At 44.1% G+C, this 16,390-nt stretch overlaps 1 protein-coding gene across 3 annotated transcripts in view; it reads left to right on the forward strand.

The window, feature by feature from the left end:
- The window catches only part of LOC110530017 (low-density lipoprotein receptor-related protein 8), a 189,962-nt gene extending 174,820 nt beyond the window's left edge, over positions 1-15,142 (forward strand). For 2 of the 3 annotated variants that reach the window (XM_036985560.1, XM_036985561.1), the window contains 5 exons: positions 3,644-3,785; positions 4,837-4,989; positions 6,933-7,229; positions 9,545-9,613; positions 10,985-15,142. In XM_036985560.1, coding sequence (XP_036841455.1) covers positions 3,644-3,785; positions 4,837-4,989; positions 6,933-7,229; positions 9,545-9,613; positions 10,985-11,331 — 1,008 coding nt within the window. In that variant the 3' untranslated portion in view covers positions 11,332-15,142. The remainder of the gene's footprint in view (positions 1-3,643; positions 3,786-4,836; positions 4,990-6,932; positions 7,230-9,544; positions 9,614-10,984) is intronic. The other variant, XR_005052891.1, reaches the window with a different exon arrangement.
- The last annotated feature ends 1,248 nt before the right edge of the window (positions 15,143-16,390 follow it).

Raw genomic sequence — 16,390 nt, forward strand, 5'->3', positions numbered from 1 at the left:
GGCCGTTAGCAAATCGGACTATTAACGGCCGTCCATTTACAGAGCGCAGTTTTGGAGTAGTTACCGTGACTCAACGGTCACGTGGAATTTGACAGCAGTCATGACTTCACCGATGTGGCGGTAACACAATCACCGTTACAGACAAGTGTGTGTCACTTTCATCTCTCATTGGGACTGTCACAGCCTGTTTAGCCATTGTGGTTAATGACACACCCCACTGCCTTATTCCACTGTAGTAATGACATATACCCACCCCACTGCCTTATTCCACTGTGGTAATGACATATAGCCCGCTGCCTTATTCCACTGTGGTAATGACATATAGCCCGCTGCCTTATTCCACTATGGTAATGACATTTACCCCACTGCCTTATTCCACTGTGGTAATGACATATAGCCCGCTGCCTTATTCCACTGTGGTAATAACATATAACCCACTGCCTTATTCCACTGTGGTAATGACATATAGCCCGCTGCCTTATTCCACTGTGGTAATGACATATACCCCGCTGCCTTATTCCACTATGGTAATGACATTTACCCCACTGCCTTATTCCACTGTGGTAATGACATATACCCCACTGCCTTATTCCACTGTGGTAATGACATATAGCCCGCTGCCTTATTCCACTGTGGTAATGACATATAGCCCGCTGCCTTATTCCACTGTGGTAATGACATATAGCCCGCTGCCTTATTCCACTGTGGTAATGACATATACCCCACTGCCTTATTCCACTGTGGTAATGACATATAGCCCGCTGCCTTATTCCACTGTGGTAATGACACATACCCCACTGCCTTATTCCACTGTAGTAATGACATATACCCCACTGCCTTATTCCACTGTGGTAATGACATATAGCCCGCTGCCTTATTCCACTGTGGTAATGACATATACCCCACTGCCTTATTCCACTGTGGTAATGACATATAGCCCGCTGCCTTATTCCACTGTGGTAATGACACATACCCCACTGCCTTATTCCACTGTGGTAATGACATATACCCCGCTGCCTTATTCCACTGTGGTAATGACATATAGCCCGCTGCCTTATTCCACTGTGGTAATGACATATACCCCGCTGCCTTATTCCACTATGGTAATGACATTTACCCCACTGCCTTATTCCACTGTGGTAATGACATATACCCCGCTGCCTTATTCCACTGTGGTAATAACATATAACCCACTGCCTTATTCCACTGTGGTAATGACATTATACCCTGCTGCCTTATTCCACTGTGGTAATGACATATACCCAGCGGCCTTATTCCACTGTGGTAATGACATATACCCCACTGCCTTATTCCACTGTGGTAATGACATATAACCCACTGCCTTATTCCACTGTGGTAATGACACATACCCCATCTGCCTTATTCCACTGTGGTAATGACATTTACCCCGCTGCCTTATTCCACTGTGGTAATGACATATACCCATCTGCCTTATTCCACTGTGGTAATGACATTTACCCCATCTGCCTTATTCCACTGTGGTAATGACATTTACCCAGCTGCCTTATTTCACTGTGGTAAGGACATTTACCCCGCTGCCTTATTCTACTGTGGTAATGACATATAACCATCTGCCTTATTCCACTGTGGTAATGACATTATACCCCGCTGCCTTATTCTACTGTGGTAATGACATTTACCCATCTGCCTTATTCCACTGTGGTAATGACATTTACCCCGCTGCCTTATTCCACTGTGGTAATGACATATACCCATCTGCCTTATTCCACTGTGGTAATGACATTATACCCAGCTACCTTATTCCACTGTGGTAATGACATTATACCCTGCTGCCTATTCCACTGTGGTAATGACATTATACCCTGCTGCCTATTCCACTGTGGTAATGACATTATACCCTGCTGCCTATTCCACTGTGGTAATGACATTATACCCTGCTGCCTATTCCACTGTGGTAATGACATTATACCCTGCTGCCTATTCCACTGTGGTAATGACATTATACCCTGCTGCCTTATTCCACTGTGGTAATGACATTATACCCTGCTGCCTTATTCCACTGTGGTAATGACATTATACCCTGCTGCCTTATTCCACTGTGGTAATGACATTATACCCTGCTGCCTATTCCACTGTGGTAATGACATTATACCCTGCTGCCTATTCCACTGTGGTAATGACATTATACCCTGCTGCCTATTCCACTGTGGTAATGACATTATACCCTGCTGCCTTATTCCACTGTGGTAATGACATTATACCCTGCTGCCTATTCCACTGTGGTAATGACATTATACCCTGCTGCCTATTCCACTGTGGTAATGACATTATACCCTGCTGCCTATTCCACTGTGGTAATGACATTATACCCTGCTGCCTATTCCACTGTGGTAATGACATTACACCCTGCTGCCTTATTCCACTGTGGTAATGACATTACACCCTGCTGCCTTATTCCACTGTGGTAATGACATTATACCCTGCTGCCTATTCCACTGTGGTAATGACATTATACCCTGCTGCCTATTCCACTGTGGTAATGACATTATACCCTGCTGCCTATTCCACTGTGCAAATTCCTAAAGAGACTCCTAACTCTCCGCTCCTAACATTGCTGGTGGATTGGAGCAGAGCTTTTTACAGCACAATTGAATCCACAGTAGAGCTCTACTTTGAAAAGTGCAAATCCTCTGTTGCACTGGTGCAGTAAGTAGCTAAAAGGGAAAATATGTTCTTATTGAAAGCTGCTACAAATGTAAGACCAGTAAGAAAAAGCTTCTGCGGGAGGGTGGTTAATAATACATTCCTTATTGTCCATTTTGTGAGAGGAGGAAATGTCTTTCTACTCTAACTGACCTTGTTTGACAATGTTAGCTTTTTGTTAAACATACTCTACTTCAGTTTTATTAAGTGGATTGTAACACACACACACACATGCAGACACACTCTCACGCACATTCCCCCTATACACACTTCTGTACCACAGGATGTGCTGTCTCGCCGCCGCACTCTAATGGGGATTAAGCCCATGGCAACCATGGAACGATGCCAGCTCTCCTCCGCACAGCATCTTCCCGAAGGCTGATAACGTTAGGGGAACGTTCCGGTAAACAGACAGGATATAATGAAATAAACAACCACAAGGTGACGTCTGGTTGCAGTCAGAGTTTGTTTAACCTCCCAACGGAGGAGCAGTGAGAATGCTCACCCTTTACGGTAGCACTGATGAGATCTCGGCAAGGATTTCTGCAGAGAGGGCTAGACAGTTTTAACTGTAAAAGTAGCGCTTATTCACGTAACATCGCTTGAGAAGTCAGTCTGTCTGTCGTTCTGTTTTGTCTTAACAATCAAATGTGTTTTCACAACAGCATGTTCCAAAAGTCCTTACTCTGGCTAGCCGCTTTAAAAGTCTTGTACTAGGTAGCTCAACCTTTTATAAATCAGGCGAGAGAGACGACAAACTGCCGTCTATCTACTGCATTATTTTTTACAGATGCCTATACACAATGCTAATTGACGTACAAATTGACTGTGCATTCATTGCCTCCCCTCCCTTTCTCCTGCCTCTTATCTGTCCACCTCCTCTTACTCTTTATCCCTCTCTCCTTCCCTCTCCTCCTTTTTTCTTATTCCCTCTTTCCATCTCTCTCCCCCCTGTCAGGACCGTATCTACTGGACAGACAGGGAGAGGGAGGCGGTGTACAGCGCTAACAGGCTAACCGGCCGAGATGTCAGCACACTGGCCGAGCACCTCAACGACCCCCACGACATAGTGGTCTTCCACCCACTCCGACAGCCCCAAGGTGTGTGTGTGCGTGTGTGTTTGAGAGAGCAAAAAATAACTTGTTTTCTCTGTTCTGTCGGTGTACCTTTGTGTGTGTGTTTGAGAGAGAGAGAAGGAGAGAGAGAGAAAGAACAAGAAAGAGCTTGTTGTCTGGTTGTTTATCTGTGTCCCTAGTGTGTGTTATGCAATGCTTCTAGTACACTTCTCCCTATGACTGTACACATGTCCTTACCTGAGTACACAAGGTGTGAGTCATTCTTCCTCTGTGATCCTTTGAGACACACACACACACACACACACACACACACACACACGGCAGGAAGCCTAGCGGTTAAGATTGTTGGGTTGGTGGCTCGAATCCCTGAGCCGACTCTGTCGATGTCCCCTTGAGCAAGACACTTAACCCTAATTGCTCCCGTAAGTTGCTCTAGATAAGAGTGTCTGCTAAATGACTAAAATGCCATATAACACACAAACTACGCTAGTTCCACCTGGTCTTCACAGATTGATCCCTGGTCTCATGTGACAGACCCATCACATTATTACATTAAGAAGCTAGTATTTACAGTACAAAGATCAAATGTGCCATGTGTATCTTAACAGTGCAGTTACACCAGAAACTACTATGTAGTTTCATGTTTTTATTATATGAATAAGTGAACAGTTTGCCTGGATTATCAATCATTCAAATGTATTTTATAAGTCCCTTTTTACATCAGCAGCCGCAAAGTGATTTACAGATACCCAGCTTAAAACCCCAAAGAGCAAGCAATGCATAGGCCGACTAGCAAGGAATTCCTCAGATCTCCCCTGGCACGTTGGTTATTAGCTTATCTAGCTTGGTGTCAAAGTCAGCTAGAGAAACTCTCCTTACCCCAATGCGTACGAGTCTCTGACTGTGTGTCTCTTTGGCTGCGTTTACACAGGCAGACCAATTCTGATATTTTTAGAGCAATCAGATCAGCTCTTTTGCCAATAATTGAGCAAAATATCAGAATGGGGTGCCTGTGTAAACACGGCCTTTTGTATTTCTGTCTCTGACTGTGTGTTTCTCTATTTCCCTCTCTAAGGCCCAGACAGCTGTAACTTGGGCAGTGAGGCCAACGGTGGCTGTGAGTACCTGTGTCTCAAAGCCCCCCAGATCACAGAGCACTCTCCCAAGTACACCTGCGCCTGCCCCACAGGACAGGACCTGGGGCCCGACATGCGGGGCTGTGTGCCAGGTGAGAGTGTGTGTGTCAGTGGGTGGCTGTTAGTGGAGGCTGGTGGAGGGAGAAAAGGGGTGATGGGCTCATTTGGTACCATCCATTCATTCCAACCATTACCATGAGCCTGTCCTCCATTTCAAAGTGACACCAGCTTCCACTGATGTGTGTGATTTGCAGACCCCCGGTATCCGATCTGGAGTGAGGAGTCACGACCTCTGCTGGTCAGCTACTGCGTAGCAACCTATCAGTGCCAAAAGCCTTGGTCTGCCCTAGAAAGCCTATGTAAATTACGATCGCCAGAAAGGCGAAAATGTATTTTTAGACCCCTATTTTGGTTTATTATGATCAAGTTCGATCCCCACTGTGAATTATTTTAAAGTTCGCTACAATATTTAATTTAAATATTGATCCATTCTGACTACTGCATTTGTCGTAACACAGAACCACATGCTGACAGACCAATCACAGGCCGGTAGGCTACGAGGAGGCTCGCCCTCATGCACGCTCTTTGCACATGTCTCTCAGGCAGGATTAAAATGACTACATCGACCATGATCCTTTGATAGTTCCGTTCATTTTCTCTATGATCCTTAGCAATTTTTTGGTGCCATTCAGCCCCATACAGCAATATGGCTCGCTTCAAATAGAAAAGTATGTGGACATACTCAAATTAGTGGATTCGGCTATTTCAGCCACACCCGTTGCTGACAGTTGTATAAAATCGAGCACACAGCCATGCAATCTCCATAGACAGACATTGACTTTCAACATGGCACCGTCATAGGATGCCACTTTTCCAATAAGTCAGTTCATCAAATTTCTGCCCTGCTCGATCTGCCCCGGTCAGCTGTTAAGTGCTGTTATTGTAAAGTGGAAACGTCTGGGAGCAACAACAGCTCAGCCATGAAGTGTTAGGCCACACAAGCTCACAGAGTGCTGAAGCACATTGCGTGTAAAGAATTGTCTGTTGCAACACTCACTACCGAGTTCCAAACTGCCTCGGAAGCAACGTCAGCACAATAACTGTTTGTCGGGAGGTTCATGAAATGGGTTTCCATGGCCGTGCAGCCGCACACAAGACTAAGATCACCATGTGCAATGGCAAGCGTAGGCTGGAGTGGTGTAAAGCTCACCGCCATTGGACTCTGGAGCAGTGGAAACACGTTCTCTGGAGTGATGAATCACACTTAACCATCTGGCAGTCCGACAGAGAAATGTGGGTTTGGCGGATGCCAGGAGAACGCTACCTGCCCCAATGCATAGTGCCAACTGTAAAGTTTGGTGGAGGAAGATTAATGTTCTGGGGCTGTTTTTCATTGTTTGGCCTAGGCCCCTTAGTTCCAGTGAATGGAATTCTTAACGCTACAGCATACTATGACATTCTAGACAATTCTGTACTTCCAACTTTGTGGTAACAGTTTGGGGAAGGCTCTTCCTGTTTCAGCATGACAAAGCGAGGTCCATACAAAAATGGTTTGTCGAGATTGGTGTGGAAGAACTTGACTGACCGACACAGAGCCCTGACCTCAACTCTATCAAACACCTTTGGGATGAATTGGAATGCCGACTGCGACCCAGGCCTAATCGCCCAACATCAGTGCCCGACCTCACTTATGCTCTTGTGGCTGAATGGAAGGAAGTCCCCGTAGCAATGTTCCAACATTTAGTGGAAAGCCTTCTCAGAAGAGTTGAGGCTGTTATAGCAGCAAAGGGGGGACAAACTCCATATTAATGCCCATCATTTTGGAATGAGATGTTGGATGAGCAGGTGTCCACATACTTTTGGTCATGTAATGTACTTCCGGCGCCATCGGGAGTTTTCTATAGTTGAGGTTTGATTGAGTAAAACTCTATTATGATGATCTTACTGTTCTAATCTTGTAAAACAGCTACATATAGTTGATATGGCATACATACAAGGATGTAATGTAACTAATTGTATTTCCTTGTTCTTTTAGCAAATGAGACTATTACCACACCGTCGCCATTCCCCACCGGCTCGGTAGCCATCATCACGGCAAGTATCGAGGAGGACAAAGAGGACTCCCATTCCACTTCTGGGTTGTCCCAGGCAGATGCCGGGGTCCGCCACCTCACCCCCGCCCCCTCCAGCACCCCAGAACTCCTCCTCATCGCCAAACCTGGGGCAGAGGTGAAGGAGAAAGATGGCCGGCGTTTGGATCACACCACCTCCACCACAGTAGGGTCTGGGGACACTAATGTCATCAAGGAGGACAGCAATCTCTCTCACCACTGTAAGTGCCATCAAGTGGCCATCAATGTGTGTGTGTGTGTGTGTGTGTGTGTGTGTGTGTGTGTGTGTGTGTGTGTGTGTGTGTGTGTGTGTGTACCTGATATGTATCTGTGTGTACTATGTTTAATTGACATGAATTTGTAGTAATTACCTACAGTTCTTGAGCAAGATCGCAATATTTAATATTTCAGAAACCAGCTCTTTGTAGACCTGTTGGTGTTCTAGCCCTCCTGTCAGATTTGGAACTGGTTAGGACAATGAGGGAGAGGGGGACATTATTTGAAGTAATTACCTACAGCTATTAGCATGGAAGTGTGATTTCCAGCAGTTTACAGCGAAACAATGACCAGTTCACCTGAATTTTACATGATCATATTTCAGAAACCATCTATTTATTTCCTGGACATTATGGGAGCAAATGGCACTCTATTCCCTATATGCGCTACTTTTAACCAGGGCATATAGCACACTATATAGAGAATAGGGTGTCATTTTGGGCACAGCCCGAGTGTTATCTGATAAAACGTAGCCTCTTCCACCACCTCTTTGTCTCCTGCCAAATACTGCTTCATTTCCAAACCAGGGTTTCTGTTACCTGGCAAAAGCCCCCCCCAAAACAGTGTTGCCCAATGCAAAATAATGCTTTTTATTAATTGATAGAAATACCAGTCAATGGAAATACGTTTGATCTATAGGTTCATTTGCATACTTTTTAATAATTCAATTGGCCTGTGTGTGTATTTTCGCTAGTTGTCATGTATGTTATTTATTCAACACAACAATCACACGCACAGCATATAGAGCCTATTTTGAGCGGGATTTCTCCTGCAGCTCCTCAACATGCGCTTTTATAAGCCCATTCATTGCGCAACAATTCTAAATGCAATCGCCTGTTAAAAACAGTTTTGGTGCACAATTTAAAAAAGCTACTATTTTGTTTTCTGAACTGGTAATTGAAGCTCGCCTCCCCATTCACCATTCAAGTGCAGGCGACAGGCTATCAGCGAGTCACCCACCGCTTTGTAATGTGAGCTGGAGACAGTATGCGTTCTGAAAACATACTTAATGGTTTGAAACCTGAATGTTTTATTTCATATTATGATGATGTCTTACCTTGCTTCAAAGTTGCTTATTGCCAGAAATCCGACTATAGAAACGTGGAGGCAATTATTTTATTAAGACTTCATTGGCGGCACGTGAATTTCAAGCTCCGGGAAGCTTACAATTATCCTACCATTGCTACCGATCTGCGTGCCGTTTATGATTTTCATATGCACATTTTTCGTTTCTCAAAATCATTGTCATGTGGTAAATTGTAAAAAAAAAATCTGAATTAAATTGATACCAATCTAAAAGTAAAAAAATCAACTCATTTGAGATCTCCAGCCTCTGCCATATGGACACATTGATACGCCGCGATTCATTGGCAGCTAAAGAAACGAGCGCATGGAACTCACAGCCTATTGGCCAATGCAGCAGTAGGCCTGTAACTTACATTGCTCTTTCACACCGAGGATTGGTGACTATTGAGGGGGAGATTGTTGAAAGAAAATTCAATAGCCTACTCTGGGGAACTATAGTTTTAATATAATATAATTCGCAATGGGTGTTATTAAAACAGACTTCGCTGACTTACTGCGTGAGGTGAAGGAAAAAAATGACTCAAGCTTATTAGTGGGGGTGACGTGGTGTATTAAGAGAATCAGAAATCCAACATCCCCAAATGGTTCCTTTCCTAAGTTGTTTCATCTTTAGATTCCCACTCTTTCTAAATTTTTAACAGAGATGTTCATCTCTCTCACATATGGAACCGCTCTCATCAGGTGCGCTGTTTTGGAATGGTGTTTTCCTGCGAATTTCATTTTGGCAAATGTTAGAAACTGACGTTTTATCGGCTATTTCATTACAGGGAGTTGCATGTTCTGTTAAGATGTCTTACCATAATCAAAATGGGATTCCTGAGCACCGTGGGTGGACACCCTAATGGGTTACAAACCCAATCCGTATGGGTCTGGTACATTTCTCAAATGGCCGGTAAATTACAATCTTCCCGGTCACGTTGTCTGGTGCCACATTTTCCTAATGGAAACCCTGTTCCAAACGCACACACACCTAATAGCAGGGCTAACCACGCTCTCTCTCTCCCCACTTTTATTTTCTTCTCTGACACTCCCTATCGGTTTTTCTCACTCTCTCTCTCTCCTTTGTCATCCTTACTCTTTTTTTAACCATCTGTCTCCCCCACTCCTCTCTCTCTCCCCTCTCACTCCTATGTCCCTCTCTCTTTCTCTTGCCTCCATGCCGCCTCCTCTGTAGCTGGAAGTGAGCATTTTCTCCTGGGGGAGAACCTGACAGTGGCAGTTCTGGGAGTAGTCATCCCTATAGGTAAGTACATGTCCTCTATCTGTACCCCACAGGGGCTGCTTCTCCTGTCTGACCGGCTATATTTAGTCTACTCCCTACTATGCCTGGGTTCAAATAGTATTTTAAATCGTTCAAATACTTTGAGTGTTTGCCCTAGCCTGCCTAGAGTGCCAGGTGGAGGGTCCATTAAGCCAGGTATGTTCAATCAGGCATAGATAAAAGTAGTTACAATTATTTCAAATAGGATTTGAACCCAAGCTTGCTATATTTAGTCTATTGTCTACACTATCCACTGATCCTGGTTCAGTTTGGACCAGAGGGACCATGCCTAGAGACATGGCCACTCAGAAACCATTGTGTGTCTGTGTCTTGACATTCTGCCACTGCATATCCATTCATTTATTGTGTGTTGGGTGCGTTCCAACCAAAACAACCATGGTGGCTGGCGGGTTTGTTTGGATATATTATTGCAAGCAGTCAGAAAACACGCATTCCAAATGGAATAATACTGACTGAAACAGTGGGGGAGTACATGGATTTGTCCAATAAGAAACGCTTATTTATTTTTTAACACAACCCTATGCTACTCTTCTTTTTTGGGGGCGCTGACCGCATATTGAAGGCATTTGGGAAATGCCCATCTCTCCTGCCCTTCTAATGACAAGGGTGATGGGCACACAGGTCAGCGGGGAATTAGCCAATCAGTCTAAATAACCCAGCAATTTTTGGGTTGCCCCCCTTCACCTGGCAACGCCTCTCATCTGCATTAAGTATATAAATATAATATAAATATTATATTGAAGTAGCAAATTCAGTCGTGTTAGCTTCCAGACACACTTCTCGCTCAATACTTAAATGTATTAGTCAAATATACAACACCAAAAGATTATAGTAAATTCTCAGTTTTATGAGCTTGCTGGAAGTGTGCTGGACAGTTGTGGTTCCTCTGTTACAAACCGTACTTCACTGCCCAAAAGTCCAAATTCCCACTGTTTTTTATGAATACTGCCTCAAGCTCAGTTTTGCCAAGATCTCTCAGAAATTTCCCATCTGGCTTGGCTTGGGGTCATGGGTACACATACCCTAGTTGCCTCCAGAAGTTCTGTGACAACTATATGGCTACCTGCCTACAAACCATGCTCTTCGAAGTTATGAGATTATTCCCTGATCATAATGTCAATTGATCCACCAAGCCTAGCACAGAAATCCCCAGCAAAAGGCCAGTTCACTCCGTCCCCTCCCCCTCTGTCCACCCGCATGTCTTGATTTGCTATACTTCCGCTCTGTGCCTGTCATCTCACGATGCTCATGGTCCGACAACATTAACACTCCTCCATCTTCCCTGTGTCCCCCCATCCCTTCCCCCTGCCACTGTGTGTTAAACGCATGCAGTTCCTATTGTTGCCACAGTGGTCTTCGGTCTGCTCTGCACTGGCGTCTACCTGGTTTGGCGGAACTATCGTGTAAACTCTACCAAGAGTATGAACTTTGACAACCCCGTTTACCGCAAGACCACAGGCGAGGGCGAAGAGGACGAGATTCACATCGGACGGACGGACAGTGGCATGAGCGGCCAGCACGGGCATCACCCGTACCCAGTTGGAGTGGGGTGTGGCGTAGTCGGCGGGGGCGGAAATACATGCCCTCAGTTTATCGCTCTACCACTGGGTGGCAGTATGCCCGACCCGGGGACTCACTGGTACACGGAGCAGCCTATGCTGTCCACTACGGCTAAGTGAGGTGGGCAAAGTGGGAGGATGGAGACTAGACTAAATGGCTGCTCAGGGGGTTAATTTTCAAGATGGCCGCTGCTCAGGCGCACACACATACACACATGCACACACACACAGTACCAAGGTCAGGGGTCACTCACTGAGTCTGTTCAAGGGATGGACATATGATGTTCTCGTCACATCCAGCCATTCGTGACCATGCTGTGCCAATTCATCACACAAAATTGACAGTTTGACACTTTCTAAGGTTTATTTATGTTATGTCAGAGTTGGGGTTGGTTCGGTTTGAATTCCTGTCAATTCAGTTCTTGAATTCTCTATGAATCAATTGAATTTAGATCACTGGACTTGAGTTGCAGCTGAGTCGACACCAATTCTGGATGTTTTTCATCCACTTTTGATCAATTTCAGCAGTATTGAGCTGTGCTATCTGTCTCACGTTTAAGGCCGAGAGGAGTTCCAAGAGAGTCATTTTGCCCTTGACTTTATAAATCTATGCTCTCCATGTTATATCCCTGGTGGATCCTCATTGTCTGGCTTTTTAGGGGGAGGTTTAAAATGAGGGCAGCACCTTAGTTGATGGGACAATCTGTATAGTTTTAAGCTATTAATTCAACACGTTTTATCGTTCACCTCACGATTATTAAAGATGTCATGGTGTTTTGTTATTCTGGTCAGGGCTTTTGTCTTGGAGTGGAGTGAAAGGTTTGAGAGAGGTTGTTGTGTGTGTGTGTGTGTGTGTGTGTGTGTGTGTGTGTGTGTGTGTGTGTGTGTGTGTGTGTGTGTGTGTGTGTACTTAGGTGTGTGTGTGTGTACTTAGGTGTGTGTACCTACTCTCTACAGTTCTTCTTTGACGTTATCCTTATTGAACCTAAAAGGCTACAAGAGGACAAGCAGGGCAAAGGGTCGTTGAGAAAGTTTTGTGGCAGCATTGGGAAAGTTTTGTGGCAGCTTTGGGAAAGTTTTGTGGCAGCTTTGGGAAAGTTTTGTGGCAGCTTTGGGATCCAAAAGAAAGCGTAAGGCTTAGCGAGAGAAGCCTTTGTAGTAATTAACGGTAGGCTGGATTTTTAGGCCCAGTGAAGACGTCTAGCTAGTGGCTAACAGTATCCGTGTTAAGGCTTTTGTGTGTGTCTACGACATGTCTCTAGACAATTAGAATGCGGCAAGTATTGCTGGTCAAAACTACATTTCATTTATACTCAGGCTGACTGTCTGTAGATCATCACTACGGTGAAAACGGTTCTACTTTGACCCTGCCACAGTGTCCATTGTCACGAGTAGATAGAGCCACTGGCGCTACATAACCATGACAATAAATTCCAAACGCCTGATTGACAGCTAGCTAGCTTGCATTAGCATACAGAATATACATACATTTAATATTATGGACGACTGTATTTTTTGTAGAGCATATGTTAAGTTTAGTTATGGAGCACCCTTGTCTCTTTGCCGTTGGGAGTGAAGACTCCAAAGATTCTCAACAACAAAAAAATCCTGGTTAGCAATTGGTAGCCAGCTTAATTCAACCTGTAATTAAACTGACTTTAGCTGAGCTGGCTATCTAGTCAATCTAATTCCAGACTAGGTGTGAGTATGAGAAATCAAACAAACAAATATTAATCTCTTCTCAGGAGAAAGGCGGCTTCCTCCTTGTTTTCTCATTTATACGAGGGATAGAATGTAAGTCACTATCACGTGACAATATAATGCTCATGATATCAACTTTGTGTTTATACAAACAAACCACGTTTGTAAATATAATTTAGATGATATCACTGCAACAACATCTCAATAGATGGACTAAAAACCAGCCTTTAGCTATGATAATGAGAACAGAGTTGGCTAGAGCAGAATTAGCTAGCTAGAAGGCTAATGTTTAACTAGGCTAAAGCAGAACCAGATATGGCTAATGGCTACCAGGCTAATGCTTAGCTAACAGTTTGAGAAAAGCAATTAGAGGGTTGTTGTACTGAGGTGAATAATTTAGGCTATTATTCTCCTCTCCTCTTTTTAGCTGTTTTCCATGGCCACAGGTGAATTTGTCATCTGTTATTGTTGATTTTATTTCCCCTTTATCTACTCACTTTGTCAGTACAACACACACACAGTCACTCACCCTCAAGAGATCACACACAGGGGTATTCTATTAGTATCCCCATTAGCTGTTGAGATAGCAGCAGCTACTATTCCTGGGGTCCACACAGAACATGAAGCATGACATAATACAGAACATTAATAGACAAGAACAGCTCAAGGGCAGAACTCCATAAATTGGACGGAACTACAGAAACATTAACTTGCACTAGAAGATACTATTTACACACAGCATACATAATCACTCGCCCTTCACAAACACAAGCATTACACTCACCCTAAAGACAGACAGACACACACACACACACACACACACACCAGACACACACACACACCAGACACGTGAACACAAACATCCATGCCCCTGTCTTCATTCTTTGAAAAGATGTCAATGTGAGCTTTCATATAGGAGGCACTCAGTCAGTGGGAGGTCGACTGCTGACAAAAGGCCCCTGTCAGCCATTTTGGTGGCCGGCATCACTGTGGCAGATTTTTTTTCCTGCTTCCTAAATGGCACCCTATTCCCTTTTTAGTACACTACTCTTTTTTTATTTTTTTACCAGGACCCATACGGCTCTGGTCAAAAGTAGTGCACTATGTAGGGAAAAGGATGTCATTTGGGACACAGGCTTAAACAGTAATGAGGTTCAGTCAGGTTGGATTCTCCTGTCAGTAAACACAACTGTCTTTTGTCCACCTCTCCTTTTGTCCTGTCCCGCACATTGGTGATCCGCTCAGAAAATAGACATTTCTGAGTCCCCTCCATTGTAGTATTGTCGATCACGGTGATGGGATGAAATAGGATTTGGTAAGAGCCAGATTGAATAGGTGTGTGTAGTGGGGGTGGATATGTGTGTGTGCCTGTGTGTGTGTTTATGCGTGTGTGTGAGTATTTGTGTTCATTTCACAGCCATATTGGAAACGTTTTGTACACTTTTTGTTGCCCAGCCCTCTCAGAATGCCTTCTGTATTGTGTGTGTTGCATGAGAGAACGTGTGCGTACTCGTGCGTGTGTGTGTGTGTGTGTGTGTGTGTGTGTGTGTGTGTGTGTGTGTGTGTGTGTGTGTGTGTGTGTGTGTGTGTGTGCGCATGTTTGTCAGAATGAGTGCATGTGAGTACAGTATGTATGTTCTTGGGACCGGAGTAGCTGCGAGGGTGTTTTTTGAAATCATGATTTGTAAATACATTTTCATATTGCAAACCAGTTTTTGATAAAGTATTATACAATTCTGTAAAAGAAAAATATGTACATAAGATTTTAGATGAGAATAAAGTGTTGATGACAGCATATTAATTTATTTGTATAAAAGAGCACTGCATTCCCTGATTGTACGAAATATGAATTATCCGCCCAAGTGTTTTGTGTTGTTACTTGGTCTTGCTTCATTTGATAACCTTTTCTCTTTCCAAATGTGTACTTCTTTATCAGTACAAGTAATACAACGTGGTTCCTCCTCAATATCTCCCCGTATCTCATTGTTTCTCAAGCCCAGTGTTTTATAATATGAACGATTTGTTTTCTGGTGCCTTTTTTTCTCTCTCTTTGTTGTACTGCTGTTTTGCTGTGGGAGATGGCTTCTTTTCAAGCAACTTCTGGAACATGCAAATAAGAACATCTGCACCCAGAATTGACAAAACCGGTCTCGCTCACCTTTTTATTATTTCATGAAGTTGTTCTTAAATATCTATATATTGGTATATAAAACTTTATTGCAAATCTCTTCCCGGTGTCTTTTTTTTAGAAATCTCCCATCTCCTTCTCTTAATATTTGTATCTTCATATGTTTACAGACATCATTTCTGTCAAGAGCACCTATCGAGACACCCAAATACATTAGACTGACCAAGGATCTCTGGGACTTTCGGCACGGTCTTATGTGGACTGCGTCTGCACTGTAGTTATAGAGTAGTCCATTTGCGATGCCTTCTGTTAAAATGGCGTAGCTGGCGGAAGACACTGGACATTTCAGGTGTGTAATTCAAGAGCAGGGAGTTGGAGCGGCCGCGAGCAAACCAAGTCACAGACTCCGCATCGTTGCTAACTAGCAAAAATGGTCTCATTCCACGAGGATGTTAACTTTTGAGGCAGCCATTTGACAGCCCGAAAAGTTCAAATCACCATTCATCTGCATAGTTCCTTTATGATCCCCATTTAAACAGGAAATCATGCAGGATGCATAGGGGTCACAGATGTTGGTCCTCCAGACTAGAGCCCAGATGGACACCTTAAATCCGAGCCCAGTGAACACTGGTTGGGGATGAGGGAGAGGATGGAGCTCTTCATCCTACTGTGACAGTGATGCATCACACACACACCAGATACCGTATGAATATAAATGACATGCAGTATGTCTCTCTTTATATTTATGTGGTTTTGCAGTTGTTGTTGGATTCCGTAACAGGGATGGAAGTGTGTGTGGTTGTGTGTTGGTGTGCTTGCATGCTTATGTGCGAGCGAGCGTGTGTGTGTGTGTGTGTGTGGCTGTAATAGATACAGTATATTGCTGACTCAGTCTCTTCTTTGTGTGATGGGGATGCAACACTGCAGGCGTGGGGTCAGTGTGACAGACAGCAACAGGCAATCCTGGGGATCCCATGGGGAATTGTGGGGCTTTGCTGCCATGGCGATAAAGCCAATCACGTGCACACACACTCTCTCTTTCACTATCACACACACTGCCTCTATCTCAGTCTTATTTCTCACACACAATTTCCATCTCTCCATGCAGCCAAGCCTCACACATACATACACATACCAGCATAGAGAATGAGACCTACTGGTCCAGTACCAAGAATTCATATAATCTATTATGGCTGACAGGGCATTGTATTTCAAAGTGTAAGCGCAAGGTGGATTACTTTGAATGCTTGTATGGTTATTATAATACTAGTAATGGATTGGAGCTTTTCGTAAATGCTAAAAGCATTTTGGCATTTCATGGGGGCGGACTCACCTTATGCAGATGCACTG

This window comes from Oncorhynchus mykiss, chromosome 8, assembly GCF_013265735.2.
Source record: "Oncorhynchus mykiss isolate Arlee chromosome 8, USDA_OmykA_1.1, whole genome shotgun sequence".
In the NCBI taxonomy this organism is placed as follows: domain Eukaryota; kingdom Metazoa; phylum Chordata; class Actinopteri; order Salmoniformes; family Salmonidae; genus Oncorhynchus; species Oncorhynchus mykiss.